This window comes from Bos taurus, chromosome 16 (assembly GCF_002263795.3).
Source record: "Bos taurus isolate L1 Dominette 01449 registration number 42190680 breed Hereford chromosome 16, ARS-UCD2.0, whole genome shotgun sequence".
NCBI lineage: Eukaryota > Metazoa > Chordata > Mammalia > Artiodactyla > Bovidae > Bos > Bos taurus.
Genome location: NC_037343.1, coordinates 2,757,991 through 2,783,889, shown reverse-complemented (window position 1 = coordinate 2,783,889; position 25,899 = coordinate 2,757,991). Strand labels below are relative to the sequence as shown.

The 25,899-nt window shown below is 57.9% G+C and overlaps 1 protein-coding gene across 21 annotated transcripts in view; it reads right to left on the bottom strand.

Annotated features, from left to right (window-relative positions):
* Window positions 1-25,899, bottom strand: part of NFASC (neurofascin) — a 201,117-nt gene that overhangs the window by 22,688 nt on the left and 152,530 nt on the right. For 7 of the 21 annotated variants that reach the window (XM_024976633.2, XM_024976641.2, XM_024976637.2 and 4 more), the window contains 16 exons: window positions 25,563-25,706; window positions 24,543-24,654; window positions 24,077-24,243; window positions 23,467-23,614; window positions 22,197-22,321; window positions 21,238-21,282; window positions 20,000-20,101; window positions 19,525-19,722; window positions 18,653-18,723; window positions 16,906-17,128; window positions 15,237-15,352; window positions 13,318-13,522; window positions 11,975-12,097; window positions 10,672-10,845; window positions 8,248-8,262; window positions 1,523-1,750 (listed from right to left, as the gene is read on the bottom strand). In XM_024976633.2, coding sequence (XP_024832401.1) covers window positions 1,523-1,750; window positions 8,248-8,262; window positions 10,672-10,845; window positions 11,975-12,097; window positions 13,318-13,522; window positions 15,237-15,352; window positions 16,906-17,128; window positions 18,653-18,723; window positions 19,525-19,722; window positions 20,000-20,101; window positions 21,238-21,282; window positions 22,197-22,321; window positions 23,467-23,614; window positions 24,077-24,243; window positions 24,543-24,654; window positions 25,563-25,706 — 2,196 coding nt within the window. The remainder of the gene's footprint in view (window positions 1-1,522; window positions 1,751-8,247; window positions 8,263-10,671; window positions 10,846-11,974; window positions 12,098-13,317; window positions 13,523-15,236; window positions 15,353-16,905; window positions 17,129-18,652; window positions 18,724-19,524; window positions 19,723-19,999; window positions 20,102-21,237; window positions 21,283-22,196; window positions 22,322-23,466; window positions 23,615-24,076; window positions 24,244-24,542; window positions 24,655-25,562; window positions 25,707-25,899) is intronic. The other 14 variants (XM_024976639.2, XM_024976644.2, XM_024976646.2 and 11 more) reach the window with 8 other exon arrangements.

Below are 25,899 nucleotides of genomic sequence, written 5' to 3'. Positions count from 1 at the left end.
TTGTAAGACATGATAAAGATGTACATTCCTTTTGGAAACCCTGGGCAGCAGAGCCGCTGTGCTGCGTGCAGGGAGCAGGGATGTCAAGAGGGCCCCGTAAGGACGAGCTCGGAGGGCAGCCCAGCCCCTGCGGCATCTCGGGTGTAGCTACAACTCTGCGTGCATGTCCACGGGCTCGTCCTCTGTGGCAGCAGGGCCAACCCTTCCAGGAGCAAGACCCACTCCCTGTCTTCATTCTCAGCACATCTCTTCTGTGAATTTGGAGCATCCACGTGGGACCCAGAGGCCCACCTGAAGCCTCCTGTGGCCCCAAAGAACACCCATCACCAAACTGCCAGCGGCAGCTTCTGACAGCCTAGCAGGTTTCTCCTTAGCCAACTTTTTCCTGCAGAGCAGGCTGTTACATTGTTGATACTGCAGCTTTAAGCCAAATCAGTTTTCAAGGTCTGAGGAGCATCATGTCAGCTACACATTGCGTGTCTCACTTACGGCTCACACAACTCCATGTAACTGGATTAAAGAAAAGACTCACACGTGCATTAAGCCTCCATTCTCAGTTGGGTGCTGAGAGAACACGGGTGGGGTGAGTGCAGCCCTGGCAGCTGGAGGGACGTGCCCAGGAGAGAGAGGGGCCTATGGCCCTGCAGCTGCTGGAGGAGTGTTCTGGGCGCTTCCCGCCAGCAGCCCTGCCGCCGCATCATGCTGGCTTGACAGTTGGTCTCTGGGCTCTACAAGCTGGAGGCCCTCCCCTCCGCGGTAATAGGAGTGTTTGATGTCAGTTCTCAGAAGCACTGCTGGGTCCCCGAGGGGTCTCCACAGGCTCGAAGTACAGAGCTTCCTGGCCTGGCTACCTAATGCAGGAACACCACATTGTCTGGGCTCAGCAGGCCAGCCCTGGGATCGATCCTTCCCAAGGGCCTCTAGAAAGCCTGTGGTTTTCCCTCCGTGTGTATATCCGGGGGTGTGGGGAATACGAGGGGGGAGAGCAACAGAGCACTTGCCAGCATTTCAGGACTCCTCGGCAGTACCATTTCCTGGAAGCTCTGACCTTATAAAAAAAGCCTATAAACCTGCTTTTCCAGGAGAGGCTCAAGGGAGGCGCGGGGTTCTGAGAATAGAGCCGCCTGGCTTGGCCGGCTACTCCCCACTCCCCAGGCTCTGCTGTAAGGCTAGGGAAACAAGGCAAGGACAGGAGGCCTTCGTAGGCCAGCTGGCCAATGTCCGGCCCCTCTCCTTCCCTCCTCGCCCCCTCTGCAGTGCTCAGCCCTCAGCCGATCCCTCAGTATGTAGCTGGAGGCGGCCCTACCGTGTGGGCCCTGGAGTGCCTGCCTGCGTGGTTGTAGCCCTGTTAAAGAACAAGGATCTGAGCTTAGGACACGGGGTCTGAGTGGTGGAGGCCCCCCAAAGAGTTGGGGCAGGGTGCTCAGTGCCTCGAGGCCACCAGCCTGAGAATCCAGTCTCCCCGCTCCTGTCTGGGGAGGCCTGCGCATGGAGGGGCAGGGGCATGGATGATGGGCAGTACCGGATTCTTGGATCTCAGTCCTGGAGGTGGTGGCGGGACTCTCCGTGGTGGTGGTGGTGGCGGTGGAGGCTGTAGTGGCTGTGGCTTCGGTGGTGGCGGTGGTGGTAGGTGCGACAGGTGGGACGGTGGGGACTGTTGTGGCTTCGGTGGCGGCGGCGGTGGCAGTGGCATCGGTACTGCTCACCGTGCCAGGCACGCCCACCGTGGTCGGGGGCGACGTGGGAGGCGCTAAGGGGAAATGTAAAATAGCCGCGTCTGGTCGGTCCGGCTGTCCCAAGGCTGGATGCACAGCCCTGCGTGCAAGGCAGGCAGCCCATGGGCCTGATGGAGCTGAGTGACCGGAAGGCTCCCCAAGCAGGACAGATGGGTCAGGCAGGTACAGGGCCGCGGGAAGGGAAGAGAATGAAGCCTGAGTGTTTCATTCTCTTCTCACGGCCTATGTGGCTCAAAGCTCCCAGCATGCACCCAGCCAAGGGCAGTGATGAAGATGACACATGTACTGAGTCACTCAGACCCCAGGGATGACATGGAGTCCCAGGCCAAGCGCCACCCAGCAGAGGCCAAGCAGCATCACTCGGGTCCAGGCCTGGGGCCTGGGCCTTGAGATGGGCAGCTGGCAGGGCCCCATCTGCAGGGGCACCAGGAAGCCTGCCATTCCCAACCGTTCACTCCAAAACGACACTTCCTCCTGCCTGCCTGAGTTCTAATACCACCCAAACCCATCGACAGAGAGAGAAGCATCCCCACTCTGCGGGCAAGCCTTGTCCCGTGCTTCCTCTTTTCTGCCTCCACTGTCACCCCTTCCCCAGGCTCTCAGCTCATATTCATTTCCTGCCTCTCTTCCCGTCTTCTCTGCCCAGGGATGGTCCTTCCTGCAATTACCCCAATCCATCCTGGGGGCGACAGGGGATAAGATGGTTGAATGGCAGCACTGACTCAATGGACATGAGTTTGAGCAAACTCAGGGAGATAGTGAAGGACAAGGGAGCCTGGCGGGCTGCAGTCCAGGGGGTCACAAAGAGTTGGACATAACTTAGCAACTAAACAACAACCACCACCCTAACTTGTAGTAACTGCCTTTCTCTCTAGGACATTTGGGTCCTGGGCCCCGCCTCCCCAGTCCACAGTAAATGCAGAAATCCCAAGATATGAGTGAGGCACAGGCGGCCTGCTTTTTCGCATAAATCTTCAGAGGGCTTCACATCTGCCGTAACTCTTACTTTCTCATCTCCCATTCAAAGCTACCTTTTGACAGGGGTGAGCCGTAGCGGGTTAAGTCTATCGTGACAATGTGTCCATAGACCCTCTTTCTTTCTACAGAAGAGCCGTGGATGCTAACAAAGGGCTGGCCTATTACTCTTTAGTTCCAGTACTGCTAATGCTGAGAAGAATGATGGGAAATCAAGAGAGCCAGGGATACCGCTCCTTATCTTCTATCTCCTGTGATCTGACCAGCCTACTTTCTGGTAACAGGGCAGAAAGTCACTCAGCTGTGTCTGACTCTTTGTGACCCCATGGACTGTAGTCTGCCAGGCTCCTCTGTATATGGAATTCTCCAGGCCAGAATACTGGAGTGGGTAGCTGTTCCCTTCTCCAGGGGATCTTACCAATCCAGGGATCGAACCCAGGTCTCCCGCATTGCAGGCAGATTCTTTACTGACTGAGCCACCATGGAAGCCTAAAAATACTAGAGTAGGTAGCCTATCCCTTCTCCAGCAGATCTTCCTGACCCAGGAATCAAACCAGGGTCTCCTGCATTGCAGATGGATTCTTTACTTAACTAAGCTATCAGGGAAGCCCTTAAGACACAAATAGGTAACTCTAACTTCCAAGGAAGAAAGATATCCTATCTTATCTCAAATCTCCAGAAGTTCAGGAAAATACTATCCATACTCCCTAGAAGAGGGCCGGAGCAAGAAAGAAACGAGAGAGAAAACTGCCAGAAAGCTTCTCTCAAGAATTAAGAGATGCTAAGCCTTCTCAACAAGAGCCTGACCAACAAAAGCCCTTTTCATTCCCGTGGGCCTGCATGTTACAAGTCCCCCATAGAACAGGAGGAACTGTTCCTGGGATCCCAGTTGCTTCCCTATTTATAAGATCAGAGGCGTTATTGGGCCTGAGGGTGCTGATCACAGAGGTCACAGTGGGCAACTGACCGTGCCCCATGCATTCCAGAGATTCCTGGACAAGGTCAGGACAGACAGCGCTACGTTCTCCAAACCCCAGTCAACACGGACATCAGGAAGGTGGGCGTGAGGGGAACATGTAGTGGGAAAAACTCTCCCTCTCACAGTCAGTATTCAAGGATGCATTTCAAGTGGCCCAGGCCTGGAATGCAAGCCTAGTGTTTCAAGAGATCAGCCAGCGGGAATTGTCCTATCCCACTCACCAAGACAGGCAAAGAGACAGACACGCGCGCGCACACACACACACACACACACACACACACACACACACGAGTCTGAGATCCACAGGGCAAAGGCGAGCTCCCTCCTAGGCCTGGTACTGGCAGCTCTATGGCCATGGATGCACGTGGGCTTTTCCTGCTGTTCTGAGCTGCTGGAAGGAACCCTGAGAAGCTATTTTGTCCATCTGGACAGAACTACTCTGATTTGGCTCCTTATCAATAGTGTGTTTCCTAATAATTTCAGAAGGCTCACCTTTGCTATGACTACTTAAAAGACATCATCAAAAAACTGACACTCGCTTCTAAGTCACCCGCCTCTGTAGAGTGCGGAGATGCGGGCTTCCCCCCACGTGCACAGTGGTTCTGCATTCCAGCCCCGGGAGACTACACACACTCTCCTGTGGGCGCTGGTTCTCCCACGGGCAGGGACACATGCTCAAGCGGACACAGGGCTGACTGGAGGCCCACATGTGTCCCCCCCGGCACTGCAGTGAGCAGCCCTAGAAACAGAGATGTGGAGAGGGCCAGAACAAGTCCTTCCTGGGCTCCGCTGGGCAGAGACAAGAACGAGAATTGAAGATGCTGCCACGGTCTCAACCCCTCCCTCTCCGGTCCCTCCACCCAGTGTGGCTGGAGCAAGGGTTTTCTCTGATGATGGCTGCTGCTAAATGGCTTCAGTCGTGTCCGACTCTGTGCTACCCCATAGACGGCAGCCCACCAGGCTCCCCCGTCCCTGGGATTCTCCAGGCAAGAACACTGGAGTGGGTTGCCATTTCCTTCTCCAATGCATGAAAGTGAAAAGTGAAAGTGAAGTCGCTCAGTCGTGTCTGACTCTTAGCGACCCCATGGACTGCAGCCTTCCAGGCTCCTCCATCCATGGGATTTTCCAGGCAAGAGTACTGGAGTGGGGTGCCATTGCGTTCTCCGAGCCTAGATGCTTTTCCTTCAGCTTGGCAGCAATAATCAGGCGTTAGCGAGAGGGGCCCAAGAGGAGTGGGAGGAAAGGAATCGCCTCCCAGGTGCCCTCCCAGAGGATGCCCAGCACCGCAGGGGCAGTAGCGGCGGTGCTTTAGCTGGCCGCGGTCACAGCTGGTGAATCGGCACTCTCTCTGGTCCACTGCTAACAGTGTCTATTGTCCCAGGGATGGACAGGACCAGAGAGACTGGGAGGGTAGAGGCAAGAAGGCAAGGTTCTGGGGGAAGGGCTGGAAGTCAGGAAGTGAGCTGTCAGAGCCATGTGCAGGCAGGAGGGAAGGGCAGGCTTTCCAGGGAAACTGTCCCGTGTTCAGGTCTAAGGGGATTCAAATGCCTTCAATCCCCAGGGCAGGGTTAGGGTAGCAGATAAAAGGGAAATAAGGCCCAGAAGTGGGGCTTATAGGCAGAGTGGTCCACGGGCTGGACAGACACATTGCTGGGCTGGGATGCCATCTCCAACGACAGCAGAACCAATACGGTCACTGCCCAGCAGAGACCACCAGGCTGGCAACTGCGTGACGGAGGGCCAGGGCAGTGACCGAGAGCGGCGGAGGGCCAGGGCGGTGACCGAGAGCGACGGACGATGGAGGGCCTGGGCGGTGACCGAGAGTGGCGGAGGGCCACGGCGGTGACCGAGAGCGGCGGAGGGCCAGGGCGGTGACTGAGAGTGACGGAGGGCCAGGGCAATAGCCAAGAGCAACGGACGATGGAGGGCCTGGGCGGTGACCGAGAGCGGCGGAGGGCCAGGGCGGTGACCGAGAGCGATGGACGATGGAGGGCCTGGGCGGTGACCGAGAGCGGCGGAGGGCCACGGCGGTGACCGAGAGCGGTGGAGGGCCAGGGCGGTGACCGAGAGCGACGGACGATGGAGGGCCTGGGCGGTGACCGAGAGTGGCGGAGGGCCACGGCGGTGACCGAGAGCGGCGGAGGGACAGGGCGGTGACTGAGAGTGACGGAGGGCCAGGGCAATAGCCAAGAGCAACGGACGATGGAGGGCCTGGGCGGTGACCGAGAGCGGCGGAGGGCCAGGGTGGTGACCGAGAGCGACGAACGATGGAGGGCCTGGGTGGTGACCGAGAGCGGCAGAGGGCCAGGGTGGTGACTGAAAGTGATGGAGGGCCAGGGCGGTGACTGAGAGTGACGGAGGGCCAGGGTGATAACTGAGAGTGATGGAGGGCCAAGGTGGACCTGGAGGCACAGGACCCGTCCCTGAAGTACTCAACCCAGTGTGTTATCTAACATACTCTGGAAGACGCCCCAGCCAAGGCCAAGGGTTTTCCACCAGAGTTTTGGGTGGCACCATGCAAGAAATGAAGAAAATTAAGAGATAACATGTCTCTTATTCATCTTTTGTCATCCAGAACCCACCACGGAGCTGCCCAGCAAACGTTGGCAGATATGAGTTGAGCCAAACACAAGGGCAGCAGTTCCCAGACATTCCAAAGTGGATGGCTCGGTCCAAAAGTGTCCACCTGGTGCACAGACTACCTTGGCCAAATACAGATGGCCAGAACAGATGGGCAGCAACCCTAAGAGACTGCAGACATGGGCACAGGAAAGGGATCATCTTTCCTGGGTGAGAGGAACACATCAGTTTGGGGGGAAAACACCCACAACTGGCGAGAAAGAGAGAGAAAGGAACAGCGGGCTGGGGTCCAGACCACGCCAACGATGGAGACCCTGGTGCCTGGCGTCACCTGGCGCCTTCAAGGCTGGGAACAGCCGATGCTACTGGCACAGCTCATTTACCAAGAAATGCCCTGTGCCCTGCAGAAGCGGAGCCCAGGAAACACGTGACCGACAGACAGAGGTCCCGGCTCCCTCTGCACACCAGGGTGAGAAGGAGGAAGTGGGGGTTTGGAACTACACGCATCCCTCTCACACCTGCCACACGAGAGGGGCATCACAGCCCGGCGTGGATCCCACCAAGCAAAGCAAGCTCCCTGCCACCAGGCCCAGCTGCCTCGGGTCCCCGGTGCCAGCATGGGGAGGGGACTGTGAGCTGTTGACCAGAGAGCTCCCAGGTGATCTGCGTGGCTCCCTCACTGCCTCTCTCCTTCCACCTCCACTGAGTGGTTTTGGGACCCTGGGCACTTGCTGGGCCAGCCCCAGGGGCGCCCATGCAAACTCAAATCAGGAAGTCAGGGCCACCCCCAGGCTGCACGGACGGCCTTCCCCCAGTCTCCAGGCCCAGGACCCGCTCTGCCTCCCATCCCAGCAGAGGTGGGGAGGCACTGGCTGTTGGCCTGGGTTATCTGAGGGTAGGATGGAGGGGAGGGGAGCACGATGACTGCGCACCACCCAGCGGTCTGGCTGACGGGACAAACACAAACAGAGGAAGCAGGGTACGCAACAGAAACAGAACCAACCTAAAGTGAGGGGGGCTGTGAGTGAGCGTGGAGGGGAACCAAGGGGGGAAGGTGGGGTCCTCCACGCAAGCCAGCCCTCTAGCCTCCCTGCTGCCTGCAGCCTGAGGCAGCCCCGGTGCACCCACCTCACGGCCTCTGCTCTGCCTCGAAGGAGCCCGGGTCCCTGCCCAGCCGCTCCAGCTTGAGGGCCGGCCTTGCTGATGCTCCTCAGACCACAGCGTGAGGGGGCTTGGGCCCCTTGGAGGGCAGGTCACCTCCTGCTCCGGACCTGCCCGCCCAGCTCCTCATGGTGTGTCTGCCTCCCAGACCCCGGGAGTGGGCACTGTCCTTAACACCCAAGACTGAGAAGCTGGGTTTCTGCAGGCTGACGGGACTCTCAGCCCATGGCGTCCTCTGAGACTCCAGGTTGGGGGTGCCTGGCCTATCCCAGGACACAGACTCAATGAGTGGAACCCACGGGAGATGGCAGAGCTGGTGCCCGGCCCCATGCAGCATGCAAGGCCAGCATGCACGGCACGCTCACCCTCGGGTCACCTTTTCAGTGGGTGGCAGCCTGACCCGGAGACAGGAGCCAGCTGCCCCCACCCCTAGGGCACAGCAGGTCACCCAAGGGCTCTGGGCCTGCGGTACTCTGAGATGGCAAGCTGGGCAAGGGACCAGGTGCTCAGAGGAGATAACCACTCAGCTCCAGAGAAAGCTGCAGCTCCAGCGAGCAGGTCTGGAGCCTCTGAGTGGGCTCCCTTCCAAGCCAGCCGCCTTCGTTAGTGAAGGGAGGGGAAGGCGCTGGCTCTCCTCTGGCCCTGCCCCTCCCCCCGCCTACAGGCTCCTGCAGAGTCCGGCTTCCTACCCGCTGAAAGGGTGCATGCTGAGAGCATGCTTTCACCCCAGGCCTCTCCCTCTGTCTGCCCCGCTAGGCTGGCCTCCACCTGCGCTGCCCCATGCCACGCCCATTACCTCTGCAGTTGGTACAGTACCTGCGGTTGGCGTGGCTTCAGAACACGGCACCCAAGATAGCCAGAGAGGGAAAGGGGGAAAGAACGAGAGGGAAGAGAAAACAGCACAGGTGAGACCACAGGACAAGCAATCACAGGAGAGACGGTTCTGGCTCAAAGTGACCCAGACGGCATGGCTGGGTGCTGGCCACAGCCCTGTGGATACCACCTGGCCTTTAGGGATTGTGTTCAACCCCACGGGGGTCTGCCACGCTCCTACAGAAAACCTTCCTGGTTCTTGGAGACCCTTCTAACATCTTTGCTTCTATCTCAACTTGAGGACATCTAGGAGGTGGCAGCAGAAACAGTCTGCCTAGAATGCATGTCCCCATGTCTGTTTTGAAGAATGTGTCCCTCTCTAGCGGGGCTGATCTTTACAAAGGAGCTGGGTGATCCTCGATGGTGCCAGGAATTGAGGGCATAAGACAGAGGTGTATAGGAGGACACCAACCCTAGGCAAAAAGAAGCCTCCTTTATCCCCAGGGGCAGGCAGTGGGTAGCTGAACCACGCTGGGGTGGAGGGAGATGGAGAATGGGTTTGGTGGCCCTCCCCACACCGCCTCAGCCTGGAAAGCTGGGGCCTGTGATGGACGGGAGCACGGGGCCCTGTCCCGTGTCCTGCCGCCCACTGGACTGCATGAAAGAGGAAACACAGCTGCGGACTGAGCCTAAAAGGAACTCCTGAGTCTGCTGCAAAGTCCTTGGCTGAGTGGGGCTGAGCATCCCTCTTTGTTCTCTTGCCCCCGGCACTGAGATCCTTCCCTGCAGCGGTCACTGGAGCTGGGCGGTAGGGCCTTGTTTCTCTGATGTTCAGTATTGGTGGGGGCAGGAGAAGGGAGGGAGAAGAGGCTCTCTTTATGTATCTCCTTGAAGAGTGAAGTAGTCAAGAAAGTGCAACATCCCTGGCCTGACCTTTGGTAACAGGCATGTATCAACCACTTACCCAAAGTCACCCAGCCCTAATACACTGTCCAACTACCCAAGAAACTGGAAGGGAGACTGGGGGAGAGGGGCATGTTGTGTGGCTCACTCCGGGTTTACAGGCACAGACACACAGCACCATCAGCCTTCCCCAGCTTCCGCCTGGCCCCTTGCCCCTCTGCTTTGGTGCTGGCCTGCTGGTCAGGGGAGCAGGGCCGGGGGAGGGACGCGGGACTGTTGTGGAGCTCAGCTGGGAGCCTGGGGGGAGGCAGCAGAGGCAGCAGGCCTGGAGGTACCACTGCTTTCCTGGGCTGGGGGTGGGGATGCCCAGGAGGCCCCCCAAGCCAGGAGACCTCAGCCTTCTTGGGAGAGTGCTGGACGCGATAATCTGTGGTCGGTGTCAGAGGTCCCTAACCACATGGCCCCTTCTTTGCAGCCTTCCCTTGTGGACTCAACCCTATCCCCCGCCCAGCCACGGCACTTTCGTCACCCAAACACAGCACTGCTCGTGGTGAATCACAGTTGGATCCTCTTGTGGGCGTCCCTCCTTCTAGACTGGGGGAGCTCATTAGTTTTTATATCCCTGGTTTTTGGCACAGTTGTCCGGCACCTCGGGCAGTGGCTGTTGAACAGCCCACGGTGCCTCTGGGGAGGCAGAGCCCCCACCCTCTCTCACAGGGGGTCTGCGGATGGATGCCAGGGCTTCCAGAGCCTCTCCCACCTGAGAGCTCACGGACGCCACGAGCAGGGGCGCCGAGCGCCCTCTAGTGGACATCGCGTGCGCGCGCAGCTCCGGGCTGGGTGCCCTCTAGTGGACATCGCGTGCACGTGCAGCTCCGGACCGGGCGCTCGCGGTGGGAAGACGCCAGAGCCCAGGAGAGGAGCTCAAGTGCGCTCTCTGTGCAGCTGGTTGGGCCGACGGCTGTTTCCCAGCTCCCTGTCCTCTCCTCAGCCTGACAGCTCTCTCCCTTCAGGCCGCCAGGAGGGCTACTACGTCTGCCTCCTGCTCGACCCAGGACGCCGGCAGTCAGCGTCCGTCACGCCTGGTCTTCGTTCCTCTCAGCGCCAGGCACCCTCAGAGAAGGGGCAGCCCCAGGGGCCACCTCCATCACAGCGCTGCCTCCCTCATCTGGCAAACACCTTCCTGCTCTGTGGAGTCCGTGAGCACACTTACTTCCAACGTGCTTTCTCTCTCGTCCCCTCAGCTCAGCCACGACTCACACTCTCTTCCGTATATCCCCAACAGTTAAACAGCTGAACAAGTCGAGGCCACGTGGGGATCCAGGTCTGACTGGGACAGTATGAAGACGTGTCTTCCAGGTCCATCGCCGGCACCTACCTGTCAGCACGCAGGCTGGCTTCTCCCTCTGGGGGCCTGCGGGCCGCGGCCCCGCTATCCCAGGAGGCCAGAGGCCAGCTCAGGGTTTCTCTAGGCATCTGCACTCCCCGGGACCATCCGCCCCGCGGCCGCCGCAGTGCACCTACCTTCATTCGGGGGTGCTGGCGACTCCTCCGTGACTGCTTCCCCTGAGCCCACCTGCGTCCTGGCACTGAGGGAAAAGCGGTAGCGCGACACGGGGTCTGCTCTTTGCACCGTGAACTTGGTCTGATTGGGAGAGAAGTTTTCCACTATCTGCTTTCCTACTTTGGTTCCATTAACTGGAGAGAGACAGGTAAGTGGAATTGAGCTTTAGCAATGCTGACCATGATGCGTTATATATAACCTGCTGCTGGAAGGAGGAAGCCTTCTCGACTCTGCTGGGAAGGGAACCCATGAAACCTGCTCGTGATCTTAAGGACTCGGCCTGGGAGACGTTTCAAAGGCCGAGTGTTGGGCCACAGCTCCTCTCTGGCTCTTCAATGACGCACCAGGGTTAACACGTTCCCACTGATCTCATTATTGCTAGCTCAACACAAGGTTATGTGGCTGATTCTGAAAGATTCAACTTTTAATCCTCGAGGCTTTTCAACAAGGACAAAACTTGAGTTCCTTTTTTCCTTTCAACAGAACTAGGGCAAAACCACTAGAGCTTTTCATTGTTAGTGCCTCCTTTGTAAAAGGCCTATTCACTATATACCTCAGAGGGGGAAGGTCAGGTCCAGAGATGGATTCAGAATCACATCCAAGCACACAGTTGGCTATTAAAATCCTTAATAGCACAATGCCTGCCCTTTGAGCCTCACATTAAGGCATAACATCACCTACTTTAGAAGACGTTTGAAAGTCTTTCAAATGAATAATGCTCCTGTCCCTGCCTGGTGATGCTGAATTCTTTAGGTGAGGTCATCCCAACCCAGGCTCCTGAGTGAGCCAATATTCAATACTGAATATTCAATATTCCATGGCAACTCCACAAACAGCTGCTTTACCAAAAATGGCAACTTGTTAAGGTGGCCCCGAGGGTCAGTGTCGTGTGGATCCCTATGCATGTACTATCTGCCTAGTGGATGGAAGCTCTGTCAGGTAAGAAACGTTCTGTCCTAGACCTTTAGGAGTTAGAGACTCTAAGATTCCTGAGCCTGGGGGTTGAATCCCTCATCAGACCAGACGTCCCCTATGCCTCACCGGCTGACTGGAAGCCCCCTGAAGGAGCAGCTGTGACAAGAGAGCAGGGATTGGGTCTCACTTGCCTCCCATAACCCTATAGGAAGCTTTTTCCCCGCCCCTTGCATCCCTCCACAATGCCCTGTGTACCCAGAGGCTTTCTACTTTAATTCCTTAGGAAAAGTGGTGAGAATGGGGTTTCTGATTCTCAGATTATCCAAGAGAAAGAAGGGCAGAACGTACAGGCCACGTATTTGAGAGTATATCCAATCAGGATCCCATTGGGGTGTTCTGGATGATCCCATTCCAGGTTGATTGTCTCCAGGTTGGGCTGCCGGACTCGGAAACGCCTGGGGGCACTGGGTACTTGGGGAAGGAGGAGAGAGCGGGGGACATGGGGGGAGAGAAAGGGGCGGGCAGGATGAGGAAAACACAAGAAACAAAGCACAAGTATGAAGGCATTGACCTCTGGACGACCCCTGTGCTGGGTCGCTGCTAAGCCAGAACCTGGAGGGCTATGAGGGGGCTGGCACCCACTGCCTCATCCGGGATGGCATCTCCCCACATCTAGGACAAGCACAGCTCAGACTTGGTTTACTTGGGGAAGGGTCAGTCAAGTTCTCCTTTAAAAACTACCCTGAATACAGCACACATTAGACTCTGATCCTGCAAAGAAGCCTCCAGGTTGGGCAGAATCATCCTCAGGTAGGAAACCAATTTTAGCCTCTGTTTGGTAACAGAAGCCACGGTTCTCAATCTTCAGACAAGGATTCTCACCACAGGGTCAAAGTATCAAACCCTGGCCTCTGGGCTGAGAATGCCAGGTTCAGGGGTGAGGAGAAAGAAACCCACGTTGGAACATGTGGATGGTGCCAGGAGCAGGAGCAATGGGGAGAGGCTGGTGATGAAAACCAGACAAGGAGGAAGGGATACAGGAATAAAGAAACAAGGGAGAGGAAACAGGAGAGGAAAAAGGAGGAGGGGCAGAAGAATGGGGGAAAATAACAGTTAAGAAGGAAGGAGAAACAAGAGGGCCTGGTCTGAGGGGCCTGGCAGGAACAGGAGACGTGCGGGGACCTCCCCAGGTGTCCAGCTCCCAGGACCAGGGTGCCCCCTGAAGGACAGCCTCTAGGTCACAGCGGTGACAGGAGAGAAGGTTCTTGGGGCTGAGGCTGGCGAACCAAGCAGATGCCTCCTGGGAGTCCAGGTGCCTTCTGGGAGTCCAGATGCCTCCTGGGAGTCCAGGTGCCTTCTGGGAGTCCAGGTGCTTCCTGGGAGTCCAGGTGCCTGGGCTCCCTCAAGATGCTGTGGGCGGCTCCTGCAGTGCCCTTGGGAGTCCGTGTGCACAGCCTTGCCAGAGTTCCGTCAGCCGCCTCACAGTCTTGTTCTGACATAGAACCGCCCATCGGGGCAGCTGCCTCGGGGACAGCACTCCATGGGTGCCATCAGCATGCCAGTCATCCCTCCATGAGGTTGTGCAAAGGTCAACTTGTGTCATCCGGGCAGAGGCGTGCTGGAGGCGCTTGGGGCCACTCGGCCACGCCACCCATGTCCTGCCCTCCCCGGGGAGCAGCAGCCGGACCTACCTCCTTCCGGGGTGGTGAACTCCTTGGTTTCACTGCGAGGCCCATCGCCTCGCCCATTGACCACAACCATCTCCAGCTTGTAGTTACTGTAGGGGAAGAGGCGGGACACCACACCACGTAGGCGGTCGCCAGGGAAGCCAGCTTGCTGCCTCTTCTGAGACACCCACAGGTTCTTCAGCAAGCTGCTCTCCCTCCAGTAGTAGGCCTTAGGACAGAGGCGGGCTGGTGAGGGCTCGGCCGGGCAGGGCAGGGTTAGTTGTTAGTGGTGGTGCTGGTGGTGACTGGTCTTCCCTTTCCTGGCCACGGGCTCCGAATTGCAAAGGCCCTCAGCAGCCCCACGGAGGGCTGGGGGAGGCACCTGACAGTCCCCGATCATTAGCCACTAGCGTGTGGGGACCGATGTCAAACCAAATAGAGTTTTTGTTTTCGATCATTTTCTGAGCCGTGTTGTCTCTCTGGGGAACAGGCATGCTGGCCAAACGAACAGCCGAGATGCTCCATCTTGAGACTTATTTCCAAGCAGGGATTAGGTTGCTCAGGGAGTCTGTACCAAAAGCACAAATTCGAGCCAAGGGCCCAGGCATGGAGAGCTCTTTCCTGTGCTCAAAGACCACATCACCTTGAGTTAGATTTAGTATGGTTTAGATTGGCAGCAGACAGGAGCTGAAAAGTAGCAGGTTACCCCCAGAAGTCTGAATACAAGACAGGGTTGATTTAGTCCTTTAAAATCAAAAGCTTCCTTTTGATACTATTTAAAAACCCTTAGGATAGTGACATGTCCAAGCCAATGAGAGACCAGGCTGTGGGATGGCAAGAGCTGGGGTGGGATGGGACAGCCTGTGGAAGGTGGTAGTGCCACAGTCAGAGGCTGTGGCATGGGGTGTGATAAGCAGTGGGCGGGAAGCCCCAGGTCAGGCTGTCACACCCGCATCACCTGGGGCCTCTAAGGACAAGGTACGGAGGAAGTCCAGACTTAAGAAGGGGACCCAGAGAGAGCTGTAGCCAAAACTTCCCCAGGCAAGTAGGTTAAAGGTGCAAGTTGGGGAAGAGCTCATTCAAGCATATATACCATCTCACTTTCCTTCCTCGGTCTGCCAAATCCATTTCCCTAGAAGAGACTGACTCCCTCTGTGCCACCAATTGTCCATCAGCCAACCCCCGATGACCTCTAAGGCACAGAACCCGTGTTACCCCAGGGCCACAGCCTCTCCAGGAATTGTAAATAGAGCAGCTCATCAGGGAGAGCCTTGAGTACCCTGGGTTATCTCTCCCTTCCCATTTGAAGAGAGAAACATCAGGGAGAGAAGAGGCGGCTGGGGCAAGTCAAGGGCCGTAATAACTGCAGTTGGCTGTGACAACAGGGAAGGGTTTGTACCCTTGGAGTAGCTCTTCCGGTTAGTTGGGGCTTCATGAAACCAGAATGGGTGAGGCAAGCAGCCCAGAAGGGCCTGTAGGAGAGGGGAGGGGTGTAGCTCAGCGGTGCCTCAACACTGCCTCTGAAGATACACGTGTCCTCGCACATGGAGGGCAAGCATAATGTGCTCTGTGTGGCCAATGCAAACCCAGCACCCACCTGCCGAGCAGACTCTCAGCACACCTGGTGCAGGAGACACCTGGTGTATCTGTATTTTTTCTGAGTCTATTTTGAACAGCTCACTCTAGACATCCTCTTTTTTGTTTTGGCTGTGCTGCATGGCTTGCAGGATCTTAGTTTCCCAACCAGGCCAAGGAGCCGAAAGTGTAGAGTCCTAACCACTGGACCACCAGGGAATTTCTCAGACATCATCTTCTTAAACCAACTCTGGATGCAACAACTATCCCAAGGACCCCTTCCAAACATCTCATGTACCGCGTCTGCTACCCCCTCGCCCTGTTAGGGAGCTGTGTGGTTAGACGGGGGCTGCAGCTGGCTTCCTCACTCGATATTCTCTGAGCTGGCCCTGGACCGTGTCGGAGTAGACGCGGTTCCACTGAAGGCTGATGGCGGTGCTGTTCAGGACTCGGATTTTAACATCTGTGGGTGCAGCCCTGGGATCTGCAATGTGTCGGGACAGAGAGCTGGTTATGCAGGTGGGGCTGCCCCTCCCCGACGCCAGAGTCCCCTCTGACTTGCTTGCCCTCTGCTGGTTTGTGCCTTCAGCCCACTCTGGACGCCGGGCACTCCCTCCAGGCCGAGTGGCGTGATGGCACTCCACTGTGGCTGGCCTCCCGGTGGCTTACCAACCTTGCTGTTTCCCTTCTAACCCTGTCCTCACACTGGAAATAGTCCCCCTTGAGTGGCATTTGTTTCTTGCCAGGGCCCCGCAGGAAACACTGCCCACAGACTGAAGACGCCCTAGCCTAGTTCAGGAAAAGACTCTGATCCTGTGACTACCTGCAGAGGGAGGGCCACTGTGCCCATAATTGGCTCTCTCCCCTGTTTTTTCTACTCTGCCACAACAGTGGTTCTGCCCTATCCCCTCTAACATGTCGGCTGCAGGGTACACAGATGCGATGGAAACGGCGGGGAGGTCCGTGAGTCCATGGCTAGATGCTGCCTTTTCCATACTTACCCTCCGGAAGTCCCCACCGCCTTCTGTCTGGAAGTGTCTGCCACCATGGAAATGAGGAGCGGGATGGACAGAGGGCCTGCTGATCCCCGGTCCCTATCTCTCGAGGGGGTCCAATCCACAATCACCTCCAGGGAAGCGGGGAACGGGGCCCGACCCTCACTTCCTCCTAGCTCACTGTCGTGAACCTCACTCGCCCTGCTCCTGACCCCAGCACTGGCCCCCTGAATCCACTCTTCCCCAAGACTCTCCTCCCTCCTTCCTTCGGGTCACCCCACCCACCTCCATGGTTTCTTCTCGGCTCAGACCCAGATCCACCAGGGTGTGGATTACCCTGACCAGGAGGGGCGTCACTAACCCTCCTGCCTTGCTCAGCAGCCTGCAGGACTGATGTGCTGGGGACAGAGAGGCCCCCACTGTCTGGAGAGGCAGGTACACACTTCTACACATATCCCACAATCATACTGATTTATCCAGCGACAGCCTCCAAAGAATTCCTCTTTTTATGCCCAGTGTTGCAGTGGCTGGCCTGGAGTGTTCGGTCTGGGGAGCTGTGGACTTTAGTCCCTCCAGGATTCCCCTGGGGAGCCCAGGGAGGAGTCTGGCCTGGTCGTGCTTCCTGTGGAGGCGTCTAGTTATGGCCTTTGGGTCAGATGGTCCTTGGGGCTAGCAAGGCCTGCCAGTAATATAGACCACAAACCTGGGTTCTGTTCTCAAGCCTGGAATTTGCTGTTATGCAGTATGGGCAGGGGTTTCCCTTGCAGGACCCCAGTTTTCATGTTCATAACATGAGAGTATTGGACTGGGTGACGACGTTCATTAATTCTAACTAGCATTCAGATGATACCATCTCTGCTCCCGGCACCGCCTGGGGCCTGTCTGCTCTAGGTCACTGCAGGAAACCCCTCTTTCCTGGTAACTCACTGTCCTCCAGGATGCTCTTAGAAGACCCGGGGCCCACACCAAGGTTCCTGGTCTGCGGGGTGGCCTGGGTAGCCCAGCTGTGCGGGCCTGGGGTGGAGGGAGGGCGGGTACTCACAATCTTCTCCAGAGTAACCGATGACAGTGTCTGGCTCAGGGCCCTTCCCAAAGTCATTTTCAGCCTGGACTCGGATCTCGTAGGGCACATAGACGGGGGTCTGCCCCACCACGTAGCGGGAGCCCCACACGGTGACATTGTTCCAGGTCTCGCGGGTCTCTCTCCGCCGCCACTTGACGATGTAGCGCAGGTTGGGGCCGAAGGCCGAGGTGGCGTTCATGGGCTGAGCGGGGAGAGGCGGCAGGAGTGGTGAGGGCGCCGGCGAGGAGCCCGGGCCACCCCGCTCGCCCTCTTCCCATGGCAGGCCCCTGTCCCCAGCCTGCCCAGCTGTGGCCAGCCCCTTGCACAGCTGGGGAGAGCCTGCCCCCCACTCTGAGTCCCCCGGGAGCCTGGAGTCCTGTGAAGCCAGCAGCACGCAGATCTTCCACCCAGGCCCCAGTCCCTCTGACCTCACAGCCCCCCCTCGGCAGGTGCACAGGCAGTAAAAGCATTACTGTCAACAGGACTCTTTCCAGTGATGGAGGAACCAGAAGCAAAATGTGCACGGTGATGTAACAAGCCTCCAAAGTCAGAGAGGAGTGGGTTCTGGTTTAGTCATGGCATGCCTGCTGCCAATGAATCAAAATTCCCAACTTCAGTCCTAGCAAATCCACGCCTGTCTGCCCTACCCTTCTTACAAGGCTGGAGCTGGGAGCGGGCGTAACTCTGTCTTTGTTCCCCAAGGGCTGGTCCAGGAACCCGTTCCCTGGGCGCCTACAATACGGAGCTGAACCACTTCTTGGCAGGTCCTAAAGATGAGCCCTGGAGTCTTAAGTCTGGGCTCAGCCCAACTGCCAAGGCTGCTGTGAGACCAGGCCCTCGGCAGACAGTGATGGTCGTGATTCTAAACTCTGCATCCGTCTATTTCCATTATGCACAGCAACAGCACAAAAACGTTAAAATTTCAGTGGCTGGGACTTCCCTGGTGGCACACGCCATGGAGTGACTAAGCCTGTGCACCACAATTACTGAAGCCCATGTGCCCTGGAGCCTGTGCTCCATAACAAGAGAAGCCCCCACACCACAGCTAGAGAGCAGCTCCTTCTCTCCACAGCTACAGAAAGCCCTCGCGCAGCAACAGAGACCCAGAGCAACCAAAAATAAAAAGTTTTCAGTGGCTGAATTTACATCTCAGACTTAGAAGCAGTTTGGGAAAAAAAAAAAGAAATGTCATTCAGAGGCCACATATCCCAGTTTTGGTTTGGAAAATGTGGTCAGATGAGCCAAGATGGAAGATGAGTTTTTCAATCCTGGTCTGGCGGTCATCTTTGGAGTCCCTCTGTCCATCCTGGACTTACAGACGGCGGCCACTGGAGACCCACCACGAGGTGGTCTCTCTGCACACTCAACAATCTCCAGTGAGAGGAGCTCAGAGCTCACCGAAGCGAGGTACTGGTGTTTAGGCTACATCCTTTCTGGGGACTAATCTAAATCTCTCCTTCCTCTAAAGAAGTGCTTTGGTTTTGTGGGACTCTCTGCTTTTGCCAGAATCATAGTGTCTATGTCCTCAGTCACCTCTGCTCCTGTCTTAAAGCTTGCTCTCAGATACTCTCCTGTTTGATTTCTTGATGCTCGATGCAAAGAGTGGCCCTCACATCAGGCAGGACGCCTGGGCCACCCTGCAGCCTGGGGGGGTCCCAGGGGTGTACAGGGCGAGGGCCCCCAGACTGCCAGGCAAGCATCGTGGGCGGGCTGGAGGGGCTCTTACCGTCCACGTGATCTCCATGTTGTTCTTCCTGGTCCCCTCTCCCTTCACATCAGAGGGGTTGGACTCGGGGGCTGGAACCCAAATGAAGACAAAGTCAAACCCAGGGTACGCATCACAGGGCACAGTAAACAGCCTCTCCTCCCCAGCTGACTGGCCCCTTCCATGCTCATCTCTGCATTTCTCAACACACTCAGTCCCCTACGCAGCTGAGCTCGCTCTGCCACTCTGTTGTACATACGATGTGCGTTCCTAGCTGAGACTTAAACCCCCAAAGGAGGGATAGTTTCTTCTGAGTTTTAATCGCTGACAAAATAGCATTTATTACAAGGCTTTCCACACTTTAGATGATCAATAGAGCCAACTCAATGTGGATTATCCCCTTTGTGGATTATCCACTAAGTGTGTTTAATACCAACTTGGTTTATCCTGGCATTCGACATTTTGGGGGAGCATCTTTCACCCTCAATGAGCCAGTGTGATTTCAGAAATTGAAGCATTTCATTACCCAAGTATGTTAAGAAACCTTATGCAACATGAGATTATATGTTTCTACCGCCAATCTTCATAGCTCTTCCCTTTAAAGCAGATCATCAAGAATTATTCATAATTATTACTAATAAGTAGTAATAAAAATGTCAGTTAACATTTATTGTGTGCTTACTACATGCACATTACATTAAGGACCTGAATTGTATTTTCAAACAATTGTATTTTCACAACAGCCCTGTAACGGAGATGGTATAATTATTCTGTTTCATAAATGAGGAAGCCTGGAATAGCTTGCCTAAATTCACGTGGCTGGGGACCCGGGGAACTTAGTCTGTACTCGGGTGCCTGGTGTCAGCACCCGCCGTTAGCCCTCAAGCACTCACGTGCTCCGCTGGTTCGGTAGCGCTCAGATGGGAGGCTGGGGTGGCTGCTGCCCACCTCATTGATGGCGATGACCCGGAACTGGTAGTTGACGTAGGGCGACAGCCGGAGCACAGCTGAGTTGACACTGCCCGGGAACTTGGAATGGTCATGCCAGACCCCTGGCTGGAACTGGTCTTCTTCAAACTGGACGACGTAGTCTGAGGAGGCAAGGAAGTCGGGACTGTCTGGGGAGCTGAGTCAGTGAGTTCTTTCCCAAGGTTTCCTCGGGTTCCCAGCAGTACTGACAGCCTCCCGTGGGGAGACAGAGGCACATGAACTCTTCCCAAACACAAAATGGGAGACAGACCACAGCCTCCATCCTGTCGATAGCCCAGGGTACATGCCAAGTGAGGAGGCGGCGGGGCCCAAAGCCAGGGCCAGGCCGGCCTCCGGGCTGCGTCCCTCTCTCCTGGTCAGCACAGGCCCGTGGCTGACCTGTGATGGGGCTGTTGTTGTCGTCCCCTGGGATCCAGGTCAGCCTCACGCTTCTCTCAGCCAGGTCGGTGAGCTCCAGGTCCCGGGGTCGGTCCGGTCGTCCTGGCGGCAGAGGGAGGGGCTTCCAGAGTCAGACCCAGCCAGGCCTGCATGGGTCCCAGCCCCAGCCACCGTCACGCAGACAGGACCCGGGCGGGCTGAGCTCACCCCACTAAGGGACCAACCCTAGCCTGTGCCGGAGGGTCAGCCCAGGGGCCACCCCTGCCCTCGGGGTTCAAGGAAGGACAAAGAGGAAAGACCCCCAGATTCCACCCCGCCCAAAGAATATCAAGGGGTGCAGGGCGCAGTGAGAATTGGGGCCAACCCACCCCAATCTGTGGGTGTTCTTGGAGTGGAAGCATTTGGGAAAGGGTCACACCTTTAGGAAAGAAGTATGGGACTTCTGTCTATAATTATCTTCTACTCTGTGTGCTGAGGCTCTGAGGGGGCAGGAGCCCAGGAGGGTGTTTGGAGAGCTTGCAGGGCAGAGCAGTTGGGGGAGGTGGGGGGAGCGGGACAAACACAGAGGACCAGGCCAGGGAGGAGAGAGCAGCTCCGTCTAGAAGCTTCCATGATGGACAGCAGGACAGAGTCCCCCAGCAAGGGTGGGGCAGCGCCTTTAAGGGACTCCAGTCTCACTGGGTTTCTGAAGTGGGTGTGAGTGCCCTCCTGGCCTAGGGATAAAGCCGTCCTGGTCTCTGACTAGTGAGGGCAGACGTGTTTCTTTTCTCCCACCCTGGCCCCTTGAACTAGTTATTTCCACATTTTGGCTGGTAACTGGAAGGATGTGAAAGGTGAGTCCCAGCAGCCACATTCACGTGTTGCACACATGTGCACGTGGACTGTAAATGGGTGGTAACAGCAGATCTGGAGAGGCTGCCAAAAAGATGGGCCTACGGATAACTGGAAGCAAGTGTTCCGAGAGCACATGGAGAACAGGCCGCCCCAGGGGAGCGGTGGGCGTGGCCAGAGGTAAGGGGTGGGAGGAACCACAACTCAGTCTACCAAAGGGGCGGGACTAGGAGGGCACAGGGAGGGGACGGGGCCTCCTGACAGGGGTCAGACTTGGCAGGGGTGGCGCAAGCTGCCCCCTCCCCTGTGCACAGCACTCCTCTCCTGCAGGGCCTTCCTCCTCCTACGCGCCACCCTCCGAGGAACCTCAAGTGCTTGGCGCGAGCCCCGGGGTTAGTACGAATTACCTTTGGGAAGGGCAGCCAAACGGTTAGTTGGAGTGGCCTGATCAGCTGCAAAGGTAAGAGGGGTTATCCAGGTTAGCAGGTCATCTGGGGATAAAGGTGCTCTAAGGGCAGGATCAGGAGGCCAGGCTTGAACAGCGGCCCCTGCTTGGCCCCACCCCCCATCCCGTGGAGGGTGCCCCGGCCCTCACAAAGGCCTTCCCGTGCTCCCTCTGCAGCCACGCGGTCTGCTTGCTGTCCCGGTGCAGGCACCGTGTCTGGGCCCACTGTTCCCTGGGACGGTGCAGGGACGCACCGAGACAGCAGAGGTGAAGAGAGGATACGCTCCGCTGGGCAGGAGACCACACCCCCGGGTTTGGGATGGCTTCGTGTTTACAGTCTGGCTTGGGGGCGAGGGCCCGCCAAGAGGGAGTCATGGGGAGTGCCCAGCACCCTGTGAAATCCCTCCAGGAGAGGCAGGCAGAGAATAAAGCAGCAGTGGGTGTTAGAAGGCCAAACACAGAGCTGTCTTGTTGGATGGGCAGTTTTAATTGACTTAGTGATTTAGAGTCAGCTGTAAAGTTGGTTAAAACGACCACAATAGGAACCCCGTCCATCCCTCTCTCCTCCGGCACCCTTCAGTTGAGGATTGAGGTGAGTTAGCGATTCCATTCAGGAGGTAAGGCATCCAGTACAGCCTGCTCTGAGAGGAGCAGCTTCCTGACCCTCAGACCCTCAGACAAGAGGATCCCCATGCCTGGCTGGCTGGCTGACCGCGGGCACTGCCCTCTGAGCCACCCCACTTCTCTGGACGCAGGGAGGCGGGGTGGGGGCCGCGGCAGGGCGTGCAGCGGCGGTTACCGAGGACGGTCAGGGCAGGGAGGCGGGGTGGGGCCGCGGCAGGGCGTGCAGCGGCGGTTACCGAGGACGGTCAGGGCAGGGAGGCGGGGTGGGGCCGCGGCAGGGCGTGCAGCGGCGGTTACCGAGGACGGTCAGGTAGGCTTTGGCCAGGTCTTGGTCCAGCTCAGTGCTGGCAACGCACGTGTAGCTGCCCTGGTCCCGCTCGGCCACGCCGAAGATGGTCAGGGAATCCTCCTCCTTCTTCATTCTGCAAAGGAAGCGGGAGGGGTTGGAGGAAGGTGGAGGGGAGACAGTGAGGTGGGGAGGCGGGGGTGGCAGGCACTGCCTGTCCATCTGCTCCCTGGGGTGGGGACAGTGGGTCTGAGTGGGCAGCTGCAGCCCCTCCTAGGGGACGGGGGCTCACTGCAGTGCTGTGGGAGGGACAGGGTCTTCCTGCCATGCTGAGCACTCGAGGAGCTTGAGGAGGTTGAGGAGGGGGCAGGACACGGGCGGCACTAGGGGGCCCCTCCGTATTCACTGTGCTTGGATCCCCCAGGTCCTCTGCGCTCCCCTCCTGAATTAGGGCGCAGCACGGCCCACCCCTGAAGGCAGGTCTTCTCAAGCTTCCAGCTCTGTCTCCAACCCAGAGCGATGCCTGCACTCACCCAAGTGCCCTGGGCTCCCCTGAACTGTCTCCAGAGGGAGGAGGGCACCCAGGAGCCCGTGCCTGCTGTAGGATTATGCCCCTCCAGGAAACCAGATGATCGGCAGACCCAGCTGGTACCCACGTGCACCCTGCCCCGAGACCGAAGCTGGTACAGAAGAGAGCCTGGGGGGAGGCTCAGATCAACGTTCTCAGCCCCAGCTGCATATTCCCAACACCTGGGGGACTTTACACACCATCTACGCCTGGGCCCGCCCTCAACTCCAGTCAGATCCGAATCTGGCTGAGGGAGAGGACAGGCATGGGCCCAGGGTGCAGTAAGGGCGAGCCAAGTAACCACAGGGCCAGAGCCTGCTCAGGCATCCCTGCCTCTGTCGGGGGACGAGGCACTGCTGGCTGGGCTGAAAGGAGGCGGGGGGCATCCGGCATGGACGCCGAAGAGGAGCAAGGAGGGGCTGAGGGACAGAAAAGAGAGTGCAGATGGAAGGAGGAGGGGAAGGAAGGGAGGAGGGAGGAGAGAAAGGAGGGGAGGAGGGGAGGAGAGGCGGCGGAAGAGGAGAGAGGAGCAGGGCGCTGAGTGGAGAGAGGGCAGGCATTGGAGGGGATCTCCCCTGAGGGGTCCAGAACCCTCTTCGGCGGTTCTGCAGTGATACACCGACATAGGAGCCCGGGTGCGTCCACACATCACCAGAATCAAGGGAGAAGGCAGGGCCCCAGGGCGCAGCAGGCAGGGAGGCAGGAGCGGAGACCTGTTGCTGATGTAGAGCGGCTCGTCGTCCTTCAGCCAGGAGACCGCGAGCTTCAGGGAGGGGTCGTGCTTCACGCGGCACTCCAGCTGCACCGTGGTGCCCCTCTTGGCGACCTGGTCCTCGGGCATCCGGTAGATCCTCGTGGGGTCTGCAGAGAAGCGCCTGAGCTTGAGCTCCTCTCTGCCACCCCCACCCCCGAGCGGCCACGGGGTGACACGCATGACCAGCTTGCACGGACCGCAGAGGGTGGCAGAAATAGGATTCAGTTAGGTGCACGGGTCGGGAAGGCCCGGAATAGGAGATCCCCAATGGAAATAACGCCCAGGCCCTTTCTCGCTGGCTCAGGAACACAGGACGTGGTTTCTGGGGCGGTGGCGGGGAGCTGGTGTGGGGAGCAGGCTTCGCTGCCTAGGGCAGGTAATGACTCAGTGCGTGCAGCATGCAGGCCAGCCAGAGGCCCTGAGGGAGGTCCCACTAGGGATTAAACATTAAAGGTGGTGCGTTTTCAAAGTGACACACACGGATAACTTTGAGGTGGCATCCTCAAAGTTAAAGATGCCCCCCCGGCCCCAACTCACTGCGTCCTCTACCTAGCGACCGTCTCCTTTACCTTTGACCTCGAGGCGGACCTGGTTCTCTGCTTTGCCCAGGATGTTGGTGGCAACACAGGTGTAGATGCCCTGGTCCTCTTTTCGGATCATCTTGATCTCCAGACTGCCGTTCTCATAGACGTGGTAGTTGCCACCATCCAGGTTGCTTCCTTGTCCATTCTTAAACCTCACAACAGAGCAGCAGGACACACAGCATGCTGGGAAAGGACCAGCCCGGGGGAAGGGACCCCAGGCCGTGCGTCCGCCCCCACCCATGGCTGGCCTTGGCAAGCCTCTGGCCTCAGTTTCCTTCCTTGCACAATAAGAGGCCTGACCCAGATGCTCTGCCAGCTTCGTCTCAGCCTCCACCCTCTGCGGCTCCCAGAACTTGCTGAACCCCTCTCGTGGGCCGAATGCGATGAGAGAGGTGAGACAGATGCCCCTACAGATGCCCCCATGGGGGAAGCCTGGTCTCCTGGAACTTACCATCGGAGCGTGGGGATGGGAGACCCAAAGAATGGGCAGTCCAGCCGGGTCCGGTTGTACAGGATCACCCTGATGAGCTGGTTCCGGGGCGACAGCATCCGAGGCGGCACGTCTGCAACCCCAGAGACCTAACCCTGACCTTGGGTGGGGGTCTGCCTTCCTCTGCGACCCCAGAGACCTAACCCTGACCTTGGGCGGGGGTCTGCCTTCCTCTGTGACCCCAGAGACCTAACCCTGACCTTGGGTGGGGGTCTGCCTTCCTCTGCGACCCCAGAGACCTAACCCTGACCTTGGGTGGGGGTCTGCCTTCTGTGACCCCAGAGACCCAACCCTGACCTTGGGTGGGGGTCTGCCTTCCTCTGCAACCCCAGAGACCTAACCCTGACCTTGGGCGGGGGTCTGCCTTCCTCCCCCTCCTTGGGGACCAGTCTTATCTCAATGTACCTTCTCCTCGGGGCAGCTTTCTAAATACCAGCGTGACCTCCCCCATCAACCTCCCTCGGGATTAGGTGAGGAAGGAGGAAGCTGACCCATCTGCACCTAGTCTACATCCAGTCTCACTTTTGCAGAGAATGCCCCCAGCCTTCCAGCAGCTTCTGCATCTGCCCCTCCACAGCCCCAAGGCTTCTCCTAGTGGCACCTGCCCTCTGCCCTCTGCCTGCTCCAGGAGGGCCACAAACACACTCAGGGTAGCTCCTACCCTGAGGCCCAGGGGAGACTCAACATGGACACACCAAGAAGGTGAGACGGTCCCTCCTCTCGTCAGGGGAGGAAGGAGACTGAGCCTGGTGTCTCAGCTCTCCGTCTGTCCTCTGAGTGGAATGAACCGTCTGCACACCCAGCTCTGCAGATTTTAAGTCCTCCATCACCGCTCCTCATTTCATCCTGGGTCTCCACACTTCCCCACTCTGCTGCCCTTCTCCCCACAGCCTGACCGATCTCTCAAGCAGAGAGGGAGCCCACGCTCCGAGCAGGGCCCTGGAGGTTCCCCGGCAGGCAGGGGGAGAGGGGTGCACTCACCCAGCACGCTGACGAAGGCGTTGGCCAGCAGGTAGCCGTGCTCGTTGGAGGTGTTGCACTGGTACACGGCCCGGCTGCTGATCTGCGTGTCACGGAAGATGATGGTGTCCCCGGCCACCTCACGGTTGGGGTTGGGCGGTGCCGCTACAGACAGGAAGGTGCTCCTCGTAAGACGGGGAGGGCGGGCAGAGGGCGTGTGGGACTCGGGCCAGGCTCCCTGGTAGGACTGAGCCTACCAGAGTTTATTTCTCAATCCGTCCAATGGGAACAGGGACATGGCAGCTGGGCAGCCGTGGTTTGAATTCTAACCACATTACCCACCAGCCCTATTGGCTCT